This window comes from Pyrgilauda ruficollis, unplaced genomic scaffold, assembly GCF_017590135.1.
Source record: "Pyrgilauda ruficollis isolate IOZ18807 unplaced genomic scaffold, ASM1759013v1 scaffold27, whole genome shotgun sequence".
Taxonomy (NCBI): domain Eukaryota; kingdom Metazoa; phylum Chordata; class Aves; order Passeriformes; family Passeridae; genus Pyrgilauda; species Pyrgilauda ruficollis.
This window is the reverse complement of record NW_024524044.1, coordinates 5,807,923-5,826,433: the sequence shown is the minus strand read 5'-3', so window position 1 is coordinate 5,826,433 and position 18,511 is coordinate 5,807,923. Positions and strand designations below refer to the sequence as shown.

The 18,511-nt window shown below is 39.0% G+C and overlaps 1 protein-coding gene across 6 annotated transcripts in view; it reads right to left on the bottom strand.

Moving 5' to 3' along the window:
• The window catches only part of CPED1 (cadherin like and PC-esterase domain containing 1), a 145,615-nt gene that overhangs the window by 4,474 nt on the left and 122,630 nt on the right, over positions 1 to 18,511 (bottom strand). For 5 of the 6 annotated variants that reach the window (XM_041471579.1, XM_041471578.1, XM_041471581.1 and 2 more), the window contains 5 exons: positions 15,356 to 15,492; positions 4,800 to 5,020; positions 4,437 to 4,538; positions 4,132 to 4,219; positions 2,167 to 2,313 (listed from right to left, as the gene is read on the bottom strand). In XM_041471579.1, coding sequence (XP_041327513.1) covers positions 2,167 to 2,313; positions 4,132 to 4,219; positions 4,437 to 4,538; positions 4,800 to 5,020; positions 15,356 to 15,492 — 695 coding nt within the window. Of the gene's footprint in view, positions 1 to 2,166; positions 2,314 to 4,131; positions 4,220 to 4,436; positions 4,539 to 4,799; positions 5,021 to 13,473; positions 13,863 to 14,645; positions 14,775 to 15,355; positions 15,493 to 18,511 lie in introns of those variants that run through there. The other variant, XR_005955466.1, reaches the window with a different exon arrangement.

Genomic DNA, 18,511 nt, shown 5'->3' with positions numbered 1-18,511 from the left:
GTTCAACCAGCCACCAGCAGCCAGCCACCTATTAAGATACAAAAATCCCAAGGTTGCTAATTTCTGTGTAGTGATTATTATTTCACTGCCATTAAAATAGGAAATCATTCTGAATTTAAATATAGCTTCTGTAATATTTGTACAGTACTGACCAATGTCCATAAGCATTTTCAAAGAATGAGGCAGAAAAAAAAATCAAGTTCTCATGTGTGCATAGAACTAGAATTATGTTGGACAGTAAATTCCAGGGTTATGCAAGATATTTTGTCCCAGCTCAGTATAATCCCTTTGAAAATCCAGATCCCTTAGAAAACTGAGCAAAGATTGTAGAGTCTACAGAGATGCAGATCTCTATGCTATCAGGGTCACCTGAGACCCTCTGAAATGGGTTGGTGGGAACTCAATTCTTCAGGCCACTCAGAGGAAATAGCTTTCTCTTCAGCCAGTTAGTGGGAGCTAAATGAGAACTCCTGAAGGCATTTCAGTTCTTGTTTTCTGACTGCACAGAATGGACAGTCCTCCATTCCTGCACAGCCATGCTTCAGCTCAGATGTCATTTACACAGGGGTGCCATCTTCTGATACTTTAGGAGTGTCAGTTTTTAAGAGAAAGAAAGTGAAAGTACAAAGCACAAGATTTAATCTATCTCATCTGGTTCCAGAAAACATGGAAAGTGCTGGGGTTTCACACAGTGTTCTTGGCTCTGTTCTTGGGGGCAAAATGCCATTTTCCTGGTGCAAACTGCTTCAGCACCTAATGAAACTCCACTTGCCAGGATGCAGAAATAAGCTGATGACAAAACTATTAAAACTAATGAAGTATCAAAGGAACTCAAGGAGTTTATTTTTGCTTTCCTCAAGGATCAAGTCTGTTTTTGGTGCATGATGGATTCTACTGAGCATATCTACGGCTTTTTCAGGCACAATGACCTCTCAAGCCTCATTAATAACAGCTCTGTGAGCCAAATGCTCTCCCGATCCTCCCCAGAAACACATACTCTGTTGAGATTACTTCAGCAGAGAAGCAAGACCAAATCTGCACATGAGCTCATACAAAATGATGGAGGAGTACATGAAAAATGCTGATGACTGATCACGCCCTGCTGTTTTCTCCACTGAGTTCCGTACAAAGCATTTGAAATATTTAATTTTGAAGCTCTCTGTTTCACTACAAGATATGTGGAAATGGCAAACATCAGCAATGACCCACAAAAACATCAGCATCTGGGCTCTAGATAAAAAAGGGCCAGTACAACTGTCTGGGTAAAAAAGAGGGAAGCATTTGCTCCATGGGACTATTTATCAATCACATAAATAGCTACCCTGTGACTTACTCCCTGTTTTCCAGCTTCATTTGGACTGAGCTATGTTTGTGCCTCTCAGTTATTGAGCAGAGTACATTAGAGGACTGGTTAACTAACCACACATGCTGATGCTGGTCCCAAAGCAAGATAGAGGCCATGGCACTGGCCTGAAAACCTGTGAGCTGCCATGGAGGCGGAGGTGGAAACCAGCTGTGTGGTTGATGCGCGGCACATGAGCTCACGTGAGTCTGATAACACTCCCAAAAAAATTCTGTAGATTTCAGTCAAGAAAGCAGGACTACCGGGGTGAGGGAGAACAAGCAATCTACACTTCTGTTTGTGCACTGGACCACTGTAGCTATTCCAGATTATTTTTTCTCAGACATAGGAAAAGAGATATATAGCAGCAAGATTGGTTATTCAATTTTAAGCTCCATTTTAATTGTACTTATGGTTTGAAGTGAGTGTGCTGAGCTGCTCAATTAGGAATGCATCAGTCAAAAACCCATGAGACTGAGTAGAAAGAGAAACTGAGTCCATGCAGAAGCAGCAGAGATATATAACACGTAACAAATATTACAAGAACCTGGAAACTGTGCAACATCCTTTTATATGAGTTACCTTTGCAGAAGGGTATGTTCATTTTTATTTCACCACTCCAGCAGTTCAACATGTCCTTGGGTGGCCTTGCACTGGGAACGGTGATGCACAAGTGCCACCATGCAAACTGCTTTCCCCACGATTTGTATTCAGGCCTAACTTGGAGTGACAGACACTGCCCTCACCATGTACCTTCTTGTTTCTAAGATCTGACAGTTAAAACATCTTAAATACCTGGGAATGACATAAGTGTAAACTGTTACCTCATGGAAATGGCAGCCACACTTCCCTTGCAGAAATTCTTTGTAACGTCCCATGGTGATGACAAAGGTGTCAACCACTTCATAGCCCAAATTTTTTGCTGTATCCAGAATAATCAGGTTTTCATTCCACAAGTTTTGCACTTCTGCCTGCATTCCAGATAAAACATTGTAATGTCTTGTCAGAAGGACTGTTTAAAGGTTATTGTGTCATGGAAAAAAATAGCAAAACTGCATTTTGAATAAGCATATATACAATTATACTACAGACATGAATTAATCTCAAAAAAAGCTACTACTCCAAGACTGATGTAGGGTTTTTTTCAGAAATTACACTTTTCAGTAGATGCGCAGCTTCCTTTATAGGAAGATTTCATGATTATTTAAAATATAATTCTTGAGTGATGTTTTTTAAAATGTACTTCACTAATATGAGGTGTAATTCAGAAAAAAATTTCCAATTATAAAGTTTGTCTGTAACAAATGGTGAAAACGCTCCACTAAAGAAAAATTCAGCTTCAAATCAAATTCATTGAGGCAGTTGCTCTAAAGGGACGATAGGGCCATAGATATCTTAAATATGGTTATACTGAAAAACAGATTATTATTTCTGAATATACTTCAGGAAGGCCAAGAATAGAAAAAAAGTTAGCCATAAAATTGGCAAGGCAGTGGATTCGGCATGGCAGACAAAAGGCTGCCATGAGAGTAGCTGTGGTAATCCTGAAGCCTAGAGCATACAAACCACATGGGTAATTTGGCATATGATTCCAATATTGAAAGGGAAAGAGTGTTGGTTATGCATTGTAGCTGATTTCTGGAGTTTTGTAAATTTAATGAAGAAGAAAAAGAAAAATTCTTAGGAATCCTTTAATACTCTATCCTTGCCTCACACCCTGGATTGAAGTTCTTCATCCTAGGATTGAATTTTGCTGGAATCTATGATAGGAGCTATGAAAATGTTTCCTCATGTTGATGACAATAATTTCCTTACTTTATTCTATTTAGGTCCTCCAGATGAGTTAAGAAAATTGTTTGAATCAATAAGAAGACATTCAGTAGAGACAAGGCAGATCGGCAGTCCTAACTTAGACAGAAAGAATGGGCAAAATCAGGCAGAGCAGCCTCTGCAGCAAAGAGAAGGGTGAAAGGAGCAGGAAGTCACACGCTGAATACAGCAGTGTGTTACGGCTGCTAGTCCCCAGGGCTCAAGGAGAGCTGTAATCTGTGAAAGGCAGTAATTTTCTCTTTTCAACACCTGGGAATAGCTGGAGCATGACACACAGCACTGGTAGGCATAATTTACTCCGTTCTGCCTTCCAGTGCTTCTCATCCACGCATTTTGTGTGTGTTCAATAGAGAATCACTGTCCACATTGTAAATAAAAACAGTGAACTGAGTGAGCTGCACAGTGCATTGAAATGAGCATATTTGTTACTCTGAGAGTCTTGGATATGATTTAAACCGACTGTAACATCTCATTAATATGCAAATAACAGGCTGGATTCACTGGTACATTCCAGCTGCTCTGTAATGTTCTGGCTTCAGAGGTGGGTTAAGATAGATTTACTGAGTTGTGCAAGCCAGACAAGTGAATAGGATCCAGCAGTAACCATGGAGGAAGCCTGGGGAAGGCCTGTGTGCAATGTAGTTTGAGGAGCAATCTGCTTATCCTCAGAATGATCTCTCAGTTTTGGCAGCAGGATTCATATTGGAGCTTCTTCTGGTTCTTAGGACAGCTGACCAAGCATGGCATCTCAAATGGCCCTCTGATTGCAGCAGAATCCGTGAAATAAGGAAATTGGTTTGAATCCCTATCAAGCAGTATGAGCAAATACAAACATTAATCTTCCTTTGATCCACTTAAAATGTGCTCAGCAGACGTAGCACATTTTGACCAGACAGCAAAATTAATGATGAAATAACAAGTCGTCCATGAAAATGCACTCAAAATGTACTGTAGCTTACCTGTGACAGAGAATGGATTCCATCCACTGGAAGGTGAAAGCCCATCCCTATGGATTTGACAATTACCAGGATATTTGATAGATTTTCCCTGTTTTGCAAATTAAAAAAAAAAATAAATAAAACCAAGGTCATACTTTTTACTTAAGAGACACATCAAAATACAATGCATGTTTTATTTTTTCCAAAGTCACTTAAATACACACCTATGAATAAAACAAATGAAAAGTTTGTATTTAAAATTTTTTTGTTGTTTGCCATCATTTACCATATCAAAAATTGGAATAACACCAAGTACATAGCATTACCTGTTCAACACCTTTTGGATAATTTGCAGGTGATTGGAATTAAGCCACTGAACACCACCTACAATTAATACAGTCTGGTCTGTGTTCTCCAGGGGACGTGATCTGAAACCCAGAAAAGAAAAACATCACATGTTGCTTTAAACAGATGGCAAACATTTTAACTACATTGCTTTGCATTTCACTGAACTGTATCTGGCACCCTGATCAGAGGCCTGATGTAATTTTCAGCTATTTTTTAGCCACACAATATGATCTGTGCACCTTATGTTTTATTGTTTACTGACTTTAATTGTAAAATGTGTTAAACACATTTGTGAATAGAACAATAATGCAAACAAGGGAGATACAGAGTTTGTGCAGTACCTCTGCAGCAGCTGTTCCAGTGCTTTTTCAAAAGTCGGTCTCTGGTTTGCATTCATCCAGAACTGGGGGTAGTAGGAGTAACTGATAAATGTTTTCCCCTCATTGATATTGTGATAACATTTAACATCATGAGTCTTCTGCCATTCCTGAAGAGTCTTATTCACTCTTTCAATTAGATAATACATCATCCCTCTGTTAGTTGAGTCACCTATAAAAAGAATCTTCAGATGGAAAAGGTATTACTTAGAAGTTGTACAATCCAGAAACCAAAAGCTAAGAAAAGAATAAAGCTAGTTGTGAGGTTTTTAAATGCTTCTTATAATGTTCCAGAAATATCTTTATGACCAGCCAGTACCCTGGCATCTTAATATTAAATTTGTCCTTTAGCAAAATCTGTGTGATTTGGTTAATAAAAAGCTGAATTATGTATATGAAATACAAAAAGTACAGGTTATAGATGGCTATAGCTGCAAAATTAGCCCTGCATCTCTCATCCTTGGTGATAATTTCTTTTGCTTAAGTTTAAATTTACTTCTTATTGCTAGTACACAATTTCTCTCATGATTGCTTGCAGCGTCCCAATTTTTTTTCCTACAGTTTTTCAAGTGGTTTTCTCCTGCACAGAGTACTGGTCTTCTATAAATAGGATTCATTAGAATTTGCACCAAACTAGCACAAACACACCCCCACACCCCATGAAGGATGCGGCTGCTGCCTTATTTGTAGAGAGATGGTCTTTCTGCAGGTTCAAAGGAGAAAGAAAAGGGGTTTATGTGGGTGGAGGATAATCTGAATAGAGTCATGTTATGTGTGATGTGACCACCAGAAAGCATCATGGCCTGAAGGGAGTTAGGAATCCTGCCAGGATGACAGATGTATGTTAAGTACAGCAGTCTCTGCTCAGCTACCCTGAACTTGCAAATGAATAAAGTCAAATTTGGGTTTGCTCCCACTCATTCTGTGGATTCCTCTGAAAAAACAAACACATCTGTATGGGGAGACCACAGAACCAAAAGTGTTGTGGTGTAGCTATGATATTATGAAAAATCCTTTGTTGGGATTTTTCCTCTCCTGAGAAGCTGAAGAGCCTCAGGAGAGAAATGTAAACAATTACTATCTGCTGCTGTGGAATGCAACAGGTGCATCCGTGATTGGTCCATGTGGATTGTTTTCCATTGATGACCAATCACAGCCACCTGTGCCAAGGCTGTGAGCAGTCACAGGATTTTGTTATTCTATTCTGTTCTATTCTTGTTGTAGCCTTCTGATCTCTCTGTTCTTTTAGTATAGTCTTAATGTAGTATTTTAATATAATATTTAACATAATAAATCAGCCTTCTGAAATGGAGTCAAGCCTCGTTGTCTCCACACACGGAGAGTCCTCAACATTGTGGGAAATTTTTTTTTTAATGCTATTGCTCTATTTTGAGTGGATAGGGCTAGCATTTCCTTCTGATGAAGCAGGTAATAGAAGACAAGTCCAAAGAGTAGGAGAACCCAGGTTCACTGTGGTTTGCCAATGAAACTGTGTGCAGAATCAATCACCCCAATCAGCTCAGCCAGAAATCCACAATGAGGAGCAAACATGTAAAACTGGGATTAAGAAACCCCACAGAGCCAGGAACAGCCCTGCTCTCTGCACAGAAGTATTCAGCTTCTTCTACCTCCTCTGGCACTCAGATAGTTGGCATCCTGCAAGTTGGGATTTTGTTGTTTCATTTCTTAATTTGATTTGGAGATTGGTGTTTTACCACTTCCACCTTGAATATTTGATTATGCAAATAAAATTCAGACAGCACAAGATGATATAGTTTAAGGATATATTTCCAAAGTTTTTTTAGAGAGTTTTTTATGTGTTACAGGCATTTGGGACTACAATCATCTAACACATCTATCTATCTATCTATCTATCTATCTATCTATCTATCTATCTATCTATCTATTCCCTTCAGGAATGTCACAGCTTTGAAAACTGATTCCACTTCCCACTATTAACCTATTGTGATTGAAAATAAGGAACAACAGTGTACCAATGATACTTCCCAGAAAAGAAGGAATTTCAGAAGAGCCTACCCTCATCTGATGTTAGGGGCAAGAACGGGCAGGACAATGTCTTCAACTTCCCATGCCTTGCCCATTGTGGGCTGCAGAGAAGCCCTTGACAGATTATGTGTGGTAACAGATTAAACAGATTAAAACTAGCAATGAGCTCATAGAGGCTCTTCAAACTCCTGTCCTGGACCTCTCAAAGCCTCTTCATAGGGGAAATTCTTAAACAGCTGCTGTTCATGTTTGTATTGCATGAGCATTTCTCTCACACGCAAGGGGATTTCCAGCTTTTTACATCATGTCAGAAGAAACATCTTTAAATCAAGCATAACATGACTCACAGAAGTCATGGGATCCTTAGATCCATGGAAGGACTGGTAGGATATTCTCTCTTTCCCTCTCTGACAGACACACACACACACACAAAATTATTTACAATTAGGAAGACAGTCCATGCTTACAGTATGTCCTAATTCTAAAGTAGGTTAACTTGAGGTTTTAAACAACAATTCTTTTAGGTTGCAAAACCACTTGATTCTCCAGCCTGTCTATATCCATGACAATTTAATCCCCATTTCATAAGCCTATCGCTGTCGTATCTTGATGCATATCTGTTTAAACAGCAGTTCTCAGATATTTGCAGGCAAGGACATCATGAGCTTGTAAAATGTGGGTGAGAACACTTCTGTAAAAACCCAACACATCATTAGCAAAATAACAAACAGGCCCTACCAAGTTACACACATACAGCAGTTGGTAGAACATACAAGACCTCTTCTACTTCTAGTATCATATGACACCATTTTGTTACCACAGCACATGGGAATTGCAAAGAAGCATATTCAGCTATTAATTACACAAAATTGGTAGACTGGACATTTTTATCTCATTCTAGTGTGACTAGAATTCCCATCATTTTTTTCTCCTAATTATATTTGATCTAATTTCACCTACTACTGATTTAAAAGAGCAGGACAACTTCCATGGGAAAAAAAGAAGAACCATGGCTAGTGTCAATGAACAGGATGCACAGATCTTTTTTGCCAATATTGTGCATCCACTAGCAGGTGAGGTGTGAAGTCATGCCAAACATTTCCTAAGTCTCAAACACTGCAGAGCATCAAAGATTAAGATCTCTTCCCCCCCCCCCCCCCCCCTTTTTTTTTTAATGTCAAAATTAGAGCAAAACACATACACACATTCCAATCCACACTATTACATGATTTAGCATTTTAGGGCTTTGCAATTTTCCTATACCTACCTACATAGGTACAATCAATGGACCCATTAATTAATTTTTCAGGTCTGCCCTGGGTACCTTTCTGGCCAGGTCTGGAGATGGAAGGCCACTGTGTGCAGTCATTTAGTAAACCTCTACCAGAAGAAACAAGTTAGTTACGATCATGTCTTAAAGTGGCAGCTCTAGTCTGGAAATGCTGTGATGCTGGGCACCACCTGAAAATATCAGGTGGGCTGTGGCATATTGCTGTCTTGTTGTCCTGATGTTCTGAGAATGTGAAATATGTGACAAGAGTCAGAGCAGATTCCTTTAGAGCAATTAGTGTAACTACAACTGTTAAGGGCCTGACATACTTCTTCAAATACCATCACAAGACTGATGAGGCTGCACTCGGCCTATTTCCAAATCAGGAATAAGAAAGACAGCAATATCACACTGGGTAAGAACACAGGTTGTACCACTAGTGAAATTAACCTAGACTTTTAGAAACAGGTCTGCTAAGAGAATAGTCAAGGCTTGCTGCAAGTGGGAAAGAAAAAAATGAGCCAAAGTGGACTTGTAGTTGTACAGAAAGACAGATCAAAAGGGGAGGTCATCCTTAAAGATGTCAGTCAGTTACAGTAACCAGATTAGCTTACAGTCATGAAGCCTTTGCTTGTTCAAGTAGGTATGAGCCATATCAGGACTGTATCGCTGGCATCAGGCAAATTTGTTTAACTCTGTCTTCTACAGTGAAATCACAGTTGTTTTGAAAGGTATGAAAACTAGGACTGCAGTATGTGAAATCTATGGTCCCTGCCCTGTAGCTCTGAGATAGAGCTCTAAAGTCTGCAGTCATCCTCTGGAGATGTGTGCTGGGATTTTGAAGGGAATGCTCTCTCATAAGTCTAAAGAAGATCTCAGATAAAAAGACAGGTGTGGATTTCCTGTAATTTGATGCACCCTGGGCTGGTGGATGCTTAGCACATCACCAGCACATCTGCATACACACTGCATCCATTCATTAAGATTTGGTCTGTATCCAACCATCTGCTTCCAGCCATTGACTCAACCATGATGTGAGATGTGTAAATCCTGGAAAAAAAACCCCAAATTCTTCTTTTTCTTCTCCTCAAAAGAAAAAAAAATTGAAGTGGGCAAAGAGGAAATCTGTAGGTAAGCCTACCCTCTTTCCAAACTGCCCTTGTGCAGAGCTGGCCAAATACGTTTTGTTATGGTATGCAGGCCATCAGAAAGCATCTTTCAAAGTCCACCTTTCTCTAGTCAGATTCATTTTTAGCAGATGCTTGGAGGACTTAAAGGCTAAAATAAGTGGTGTTTAGCCTGAGGAAGAAAACCTATGTCCTTCAACTAACCAAAGAGTTCTGATGAATTAAAACAATCTCTCAATGCAATTGAACATATGGTAACTAAAACCACATTTATTTCTATACAGCTAGATTAACTCATTGTAGTTACATGTGCCATGTAGTATTCAATATGTTTTGAACAAAAGGCGCAGGGACGATTCTGTATTTATTTCTATGACAATAATGAGGAACGTGATGGCTTAGGTGTTTACAGTAAGCCATATCTCTTTTTTTACAAGTCTGGCACAAGACTTAGTCATATACTCTTCAAGCTGACGGGGCAGTTGTCTGCAGGATGACTAAATGATCAAACATAAGGTTATAATTTTACCATAAAAAGAACAACACTTCCACACAGACAGATATTTTCACTGTCTTCTGTTGCAAATATTTTGTGTGAAAAATTCCATTATAGCTTAAAGGCTTTGAAAGACTGTGTAAGCATAGTGGAATTCACTTCTCAACCAGACCTATCATTAAAAATTAACCACACTCGGGAAATTTAAACACCTGTAAGTTCAAAACACTACTTAACTCTAAAACATTATTAAGAAATCATAAGTTAAAATTCCTGTTTTAACAGCTGAATTTTAAGTACTTCAGCAAATATTGCCTTTTCATATTTCCTGTTCTTAATTACACATGACTCAATGGTATTTTAAGACTAAACTCTGGTTAGTATTTCTCAATGATAAGCAAAATATATATCCCTCCTGCTATTGAGACCAACTTTCTATATACTGCTAATTGGATAAATAATAACCTGTTAGAATCCATTTTTAAAAGTACAAAATCAGTCTTGTACAAAAATGAAAGCATTATCTTAATATATTTGTATATGTCTTACAGTAAAATGTCGTTACTCACAGTTACAGAGAATTTTGTTGAGCCAACATAATACAGATATTTTATTATGATGTTGTATAATATTTTATTATGATGAACAATTTATTTGATTCAATTAGGACATGTATATGGAGTTTCCTAAGAATAAGACAGTCAGCATCTCATTACCCTTAAAGTGGAAGAGGAAAAAGACTACTGATATTAAAAGTGGACTGAAAGAAAATCTACCCAGCCAGAACAACCTTAACCTCACTTCAACATTTTCCTGTTTACTATGTATGAAATACGAACATATGACTGACTATTCTTGCTAACACATCATAAAGCAAAAAAAAAGGCCTCATAAAATTGTTTCTGTGCATGTACATATTTTCTCATGTCTCCATCAGCTTGAGTGTTATTGTTTCACTACAGGTGGTCTTATGTTCTTATGAAACCAAGTGTCCTAGTTTGGGGTGGGATAGAATTAGTTTTCTTCCTGGTAGCTGGTACAGTGCTGTGGTTTGGATTCAGGATAAGAATAATGTTGGTAACACACTGAGGGTTTTGCTGTTGCTGGGCAGCACTTACACTGAGTCAGGGACTTTTCAGCTTCTCATTCTTCCCTGTCAGAGAGAAGGATGGCACAGGAAGCTGGGAGTGGACACAACCAGGACAGCCGACCCCAACTGGCCAAAGGGATATTTCAAACCATATGGCATCATGCTAAACATCAAAACTGGGGGGAATTGGTTGGGGGGCAGCAGCTGTGCTCTGGGATGGGATGGGCATCAGTCAGTGGGTGTTGAGAAGTTGCACTGTGCATTACTTTTCGTATTTATCATTATATTATTATTATTATTATTATTACTACTACTACTATTTTCCCTTGCTCTTTCATTCTACTAAAACTGTCTTTTTCTGAACCCACAAGCTTTATCTATTTTCTGATTGTCTCCCTTATCCCTGTAGACAAGTGAGTGAGAGGCTGTGTGATGTTCGGCTGCCTGCCAGGTTAAACCAAAACACACAGAAACAACTTAGTTCAAACAGGTTTTTTTATGCACACAATCTAAAATAGCAGTTAATGATGATGTGAAATCAATTGTAACTCATAGCCAGGGAAATGGATTTTTGTTACCGAGAAAGATTATAAAGCTCAGATGAGCTATTGGAAAACAAATCAATTTTAATATAAGAAATAAAAGCAGCCTGGAGTTAGAAAGGAAATTAGAAAGCATTTTTGAAGGCTTAATTTTGTTGCAGGTAGGAAAGAAGTGCTCTGTTTGAGTGACCATATATATATTTCAGAAACATTGACAAAGGAATACAAGAAATTAGTGATCAAGAGATATCTGCTGCCTTTTACCATTGTCTATGAAATTCAAGAAAAATAGAAAGGCTGAGCTTAAAGACACATTTGATCTTCCATATCCTGCATTTCAGTCAAAAAGAGCATCCACTTTACATCGTAATTCATCACTTGCTGAAGTGAACACAAGTCAGGAACACATCATAGCACTGGTTAATTGTTGCATGTTTCCCTTCACGTTCATGAAAAGTAGAAATATAAATAGGCTTTTTTTAATCTTTTTTTTTTCCTCCCTTATAAAACTAATACAGAAGCATATGGAAAAACCCTCCAGACAACAAAGTTGAAATCTGACAATGGTATAGAGATTAACACCTCCTATTTAAATTAAAAAATATAATCACAGACTTATGTTGTTTATGTGTTAGCATGATCATGGAATCATGGAATGGTTTGGGTTGGAAGGGACCTTAAAGAACATCTAGTTCCAACCCCCTGATATGTGCAGGCAGGGAACCTTCCAGTAGTCCAGGTTGCTCAGAACCCCATCCATCCTGGATCTAAGCAAGTTCACAGCTTCTCTGGGCAACCTCTGCCAGAGCCTCACAATCCTTAGAGTAAAGGATTTCTTCCTGATATCTAAACCTACCCTCCTTCAGCTCAAGGCCATTCCCCCTTGTCCTATCACCACATGCCCTTGTAAAAAAGTCTCTCTCCATCTCTCTACTAGATTCCTTTCAGATACTGGAAAGCTGCTCTAAAGTCTCTCCAGAGTCTTCTCTATTCCAGACTAAACAGCCCCAGCTCTCAGAGCCTGTCCTCATAGGAGAGGTGGCCCAGCCCAGTGATCCACTTACAGGGCCTCCTCTGGACTCATCCCGACAGTCAGCATTTTTCTTTTGCTGAGGACTCCAGAGCTGGACACAGAACTCCAGGCAGGGTCTCAGCAGAGCAGAGGGAGAGAATCACTTCCTTCAGCCTGCTGCCCACACTGCTGATGCAGCCCAGGGCGTGGTTGGCTTTCTGTGCTGTGAGTGCACACTACCACATCATGTTGATTTTTTTTGTCCACAAATACCCTCAAGTCTTCTCACCAGGGCTGCTTTCAGTCCATTCACATCGGTGCAGAACCTTGCACTTGGCCTTGTTGAACTTCATGAGGTTCACAGAGGCCCACCTCTCAAGCCTGTCAAGTCCCTCTGGATGGCATCCCTTCTCTTCAGCAAGTCAACTGCACCACACAGCTTGGTGCTGCCAGCAAACTTGCTGAGGGTGCACTCAATTCCTCTGTCCATGCCAACAGCAAAGATGTCCTGTGTAAGGGATTTTTAACTCCAGAGACCAAACCTATGCAAGCTGAATATTCAAAATCCCTGACTAAAGAGGCACACAGGTTAGTTGAGCCCATTTTGAGTGGACACATGAATGAATTCTGTTGTTCTTAGCTAACTTCAACAAACAATGTAAATCAAACAGCATTCCAGATCACCTCAGTGTCCTCACTTGGGTTAATGATTTTTGCCCTTTTATTTGGCACTCATGCTTTTTTTTGACATCTGCTTTTGTTTCCAGCATTGAAACCTTCTGCTAATTTTATTATTGAAACTATGGTATCTTCAGTTTGAGACATCAGAGATCTCAGTAGTACTTAGAGACAAGGTATATAATTAATCAAAACTAAAATCACAATTGCGAATATATAAATATTTATAGATGGTTATGAAAATTTCTTTTAAAATTAACATGTATTTGTTCACAAGAATTCTATCTTCCTACTGCTCAATAGCTCCTTTATAAAAGGTCCAGGTGGCTTAAACCTATATAACATAGACAAAAGTCTTTTTCAGTGAGCAAATGAAAAAAAAAAACACTTTTTCTACTACATTGCTTAGGCAGTATAAAGTAATTCCAAAGTTTAATTTATCAAAGGCAGAATCAGGAAGATTCTGCCAAGCAGGGAACAATTTTTATTCATCTGACATTGGTAGGAAGAAAGCCTCTCTTAGTTCTTGAGTTGTATTGACACAAAGGAATTGATCTATTTATTCATTTGGTAGAAGAAGCAAAAATGTTATTGCAAAATTCTAGACAAAACTAAAATCATTACAAAGTTATGACAAAAATAACATCTGAGAGAAATAGGAGAATATACCAAAAGGGGAACATGCTTTAGAGTGATGACTTTAAAAGAATAAACCAATTCATTATACATCTGTGCAAAGGCAACAGAGGTAATTCAGCAGATTTCTACAAAGCAGCAAAGGTTATCAGACAGTGTCAGGAGACTTCTGTAAAAGATGCAGAATGGGAAAAAAGTGCTATTAGTTACAGAGATTTTTCTCAAGATGTTAATGTAGCTCACTTAGGATCTGGCTGTCATCTGACACTAGAATAGATCAGTGACCTCAGAGAGTTAGAACATAATGAAATTTGAATTAAGAAATTAAGCTTCACAGACACTCATTTCATTTACATGATTTTAATAAATCCTTTACAAATGCTCTCCCGTTTTTGACACTCAGGAATATGAGTGGTCAGATTTGGGATGTGGAAATGTCAGCAAATCCTCTCAGCAATACCCTGGCAATCCACATCCATAATGGCATATTGTTCCTCTGCTGTCCTTCGATTGCCTGACCAAAGGATGGTTGCTTGTCAAAGCAGCCTGATGTCCATAGAGATGAAAAACCAAAGCAAAGCAATTAAATTCTTGGATTTTTTTTTTCTGTGGTCAATCCAGAAGAGCTTGTTTTGTACATGAGGAGCAAATTGAGCTTCTCCTCTGTCATAAAATGCAATATTTTTTTTAGAAAAATATTCTAGGAGTAACCTGCAGCTCTATGGTAACAGAGAAAACCACAGGCAGAAATAAAGCAAAATGACAATAAAGTACCTTGTGCAGGGCAAGAAATTTATCAGAAATTAAGGAGAAAATGTTAATTGAAAGACTATTGGTTTTGTATTTGTCTATATGGAAATGCTCTTGGATTTTATCAAAATGCCACTTTTAGTATCTATTTTCTTACCTAGGCAATACACTTTAAAGAGCTTTATAACAATTAATTACTTACTTTCTGGATACTTGTATCCTCAGTAAGGTACCTGAGCCTCAGATCAGAGCTCTCTCTCAACAGTATAACAGTCATAGCATGCTTATTAAGGAGACCTTGTATTTCCAAGCAATCACTTTAGAAGCTTCACTAAAAGAAAAGAATGTGCAAGAAGACTTGGTAAGATTAGTGTGCACAAGCAATGCCATGCATTAGGTATGCAGCAGAAGAAAACCAACTTGCATGTGAGACAAAACTGTAACAACAATGCAAATACGTCCTCCATTTGCCATCCTTGCGTACTCACTGCAGGTCTCAAGAAGACTTGGTAAGATTAGTGTGCACAAGCAATGCCATGCATTAGGTATGCAGCAGAAGAAAACCAACTTGCATGTGAGACAAAACTGTAAAACAACGCAAATACATCCTCCATTTGCCATCCTTGTGTACTCAATGCAGGTCTGACTGGTAATCACACACACCTTGGGTCTTGAAACTCCAGTGGTGTGACCTAACATCCTCTGTGAAACAGCAGCACACAACTGTGCCTGCATATGAGGCTACATTAGGACTATGGTTGGTTTTCATCCCTCTAAACTTTTCACCCAAATATATCTCTAGTTAAAAAGGGATTTTTGTCACATATCAATCTTAAAAATGTTTTGAAAGCTTCAGGACACTAAATACCCAGGTAAATAAGAATGAATTAAAATGTAAAGCCTGGTACATACCCTTCTGCCCTCCATGCAGCGCTGGAGCTCGGGCTTGGCCAGCACAGAGTATCGGCAGCCGTGGGGCTGCCAAGTTATTGCTCTCCAGTCACAGGTCCTGTTGTCAGAGCAGCTGAGGCAAGGGACAATCCATTGCCCTGGAAAACAGCAATGAATGTCAGCACCTCCTCTGTATTCTTCTGAGTAGTTTTATTACACAGGAAGTAAGATATTTTTGGATATTTTACTCATGTATGAGTAAAAAAATATCATAAGGGAGTTTCCCCTAAATTAAATGCCCTCCAGCCCTTTGAAGAGACTATTTCCTATCACTGTGTTATGCCCTTTTCATTTAGTTAGGGTGGGAGTTTTTTTCCTTGCCCTGAAAGAGCTGCAAATGCTCAAATTTGACAGCCATTTAGGGGTTCATTTCTCACTCCATGTTGCCTTTCTTGTAGCAGCTTGTCCTTTCTCAACTGAAGGGATATGAGAAAGATAAAATGGGTGAGGAGGATGAATGCAAAAAGAAAATATTTATTTTTATTCTGAAATATTAATTCTCATCTACAATGAAACATCTAAAAGTTGGATGTATCGTTGAGAGCAATTGATATAAAAATGAAGCAAGATTAAGACTTTCCTTCCAAAACACTAATTTTCTGCTAATTTGTGAGAATTCAGAGGACTGTCCCAGACTACACAAATACATTTCAGAAGATGACAGTAAAGTGAAATTAATAACATATGTGATTTATTAGAGCCTGATCTTATTTACAAAAATGATTTTGAAGATTATGAGCACAAAGTGATCAGTGAGTTTTAGTAATCCTTTATCTAAGGTTAAATGATTTTGTTATTTTGATTTTCTAAAACTATTCCTTTGCAAAATCCTACTAGAAGCTTGCAGGATTTAATTTCTGAAGGAAGACAGAAAACTTTTCAGTTGCCTTCGTATTTGAATGAACAAAAGAAACTATTTTTCTAGATCTTATAAGTACACATTGCTGACAGTATCTCCCAGTGCCTACCTAACTGCCAGCAAGACCTTCTTTTGTTAGTTTTAAAGGCATTACACAAAGAAGAGTGCAGAGGCCTAAGGTCCTTGTGTCAGTGCTATCAGGCCTTTCTACCACAGATGGGCTTCTCACCACAGCCCAGAAAACAGCCCCAAAATCAAATACTTGGAGATCAGAGCTGGCCTTAGAGTCTGTCCCCACCACCGCTACCAGGCAGCAGCTCAGCCAGCTGTGTCTGATGGACAGGAAGCCACAGCAAAGAAACACAAGGCTGCCTTTTGACATTTCACCTGGCCAGGGACTGAGGGGAAGGCTCAGTGAAGAAACCCTGAAGGATCCCTGTGGCCTTGAGAGAGTCAGCTGCTACCTCAGGAGCAAGAGAATTTCCAGGGAGGCAGCCTGTGCTTTCACTTAGGCAAAAGTCCAAGTGACTATGTTTAGGTAAGTAGCAGGGTGAGTAATCTTAGTAGATAAAGAAGTCCTTCTAAATAAAATCATCAAGAATTTTTTTTTGTATGGGAGCCTGCACAGGTACATCTAAGGGACAAATACATCCCACAATGCCACAACCATGCAATACCAGTTTCTGGGTGCCCTGCACAGCTGCCCCTATTTCTGCCCTGTACAGAACATACACCACCCTCAGATGCACTTGTAGATGATTTGAAGAAAATTATAGCAGACTGAACCTAAACAAACCCTGGACACTGGCTTTGAGCACGCTGTGGTTCAGTGAGAATAACCCAGCTTGCCCTGCTCCCATGGGCACGGGTGCCTCGTGGAGGCTGTGCTGGGCAACAGCCCAGTTCACAGCATGGACAGAGGAAGGAGGGACACTCGGGACCATGATGGGAGTGTGCAAGCAGGAAGACAGAGATACCCCATGCTTCTTGCTCAGAGGAGTTTCAAACTTGCATTTTCTGCATCCTAATGATGCACCTGTTAGGGGAAATATTCCCCACACAGCTAAGGACCACGTTAAAGTTCAAAACTCATTAGAACAGGAAAATAGCATGCTTGTAACCTGGTAATTTTTGTGTGAAAAGAGATCTGAACTTTGGTCCCTAAGAAAGATCCTATGTAGAATTTTTATCAAAGGGTTAAATTGAATCTTTATCTGAAGTTACAAAGTGGATAATCAGGTGCTGGAGCAGGGAGCTCTCTTCCAAATGAATATCCTCCTCAGCTGGGACACCAGAGGCTGAATTCAGACAATTTCTCTTACTGTAGCCTCTCAGTGCTGGCTGTTGTGAGTCCCTTATTCATGCTGACCCTCCCTTGGCTTTGAGGTCCCTTGTTCCAGGCTGTGGCCTCCTGGCCACCACTGGGGCCACGAATACATTGACCTGCCAAGATTTCCATTGCCACTTGTGGATCTTGCTGTTGACTCCCACGTTGCAATCCATGACTGAATGGTCATTCCCAGCTCCACAGCAGTCTCATGAGGAAATCAAAAAGTGCCAGGTCTCCAATAAACCAGCAATAGGTGCCATGCCAACAATTTTTGCTGCTTTGTAATAGAGCAGGGACAGAATGTTGGTTGGTTTGAAGTCTGGACTCAGACCCTGCCACTACTGTAGAGATCTTAATGAATAATCTGAGACATGTTTGAGGTAGTGACCTATATTTTTAAATTATATGAAAACTCAGTATTTTTTTCCTGATGTTGTAATTTTTCTTTCAACCCAAATATATAAAAGCTCTGGCAATGTCTAAAACTTATGAGATTCCTCATCTTATGGAATTTTCTTTTAAACATCCTATACTTTTATGAACTGATTTGGTTTAAGGTAATAAACTAGAAAAGTAGAACTATATAAAATGAATATTGAGGAGCCAAAATATCTGAGCAATAAAAGTTTAAACTTTGGCAACTGAAAGTGATAAGTAACTTTTGAAAACCTTCTTTTAAATAGTTTCGTTTATACTCAATAGCTCCCTAGGTATATTAATGAAAAACATAGATCAATTTTTGGCGTAGGCTAAAGGTTAGTGGCAAATGTAAAAAGATTTGAGAACATGGATATATGGAGATAAAGTCATATTTTTAGGAAGCATTAGCATTTAATGCTAACAGAATAATTCCTGGTTTTGTATTTACATAGATTTTTTAATGATGCATGAAAATTTATGCATTTTAAATCCAACTATTATGAACTTT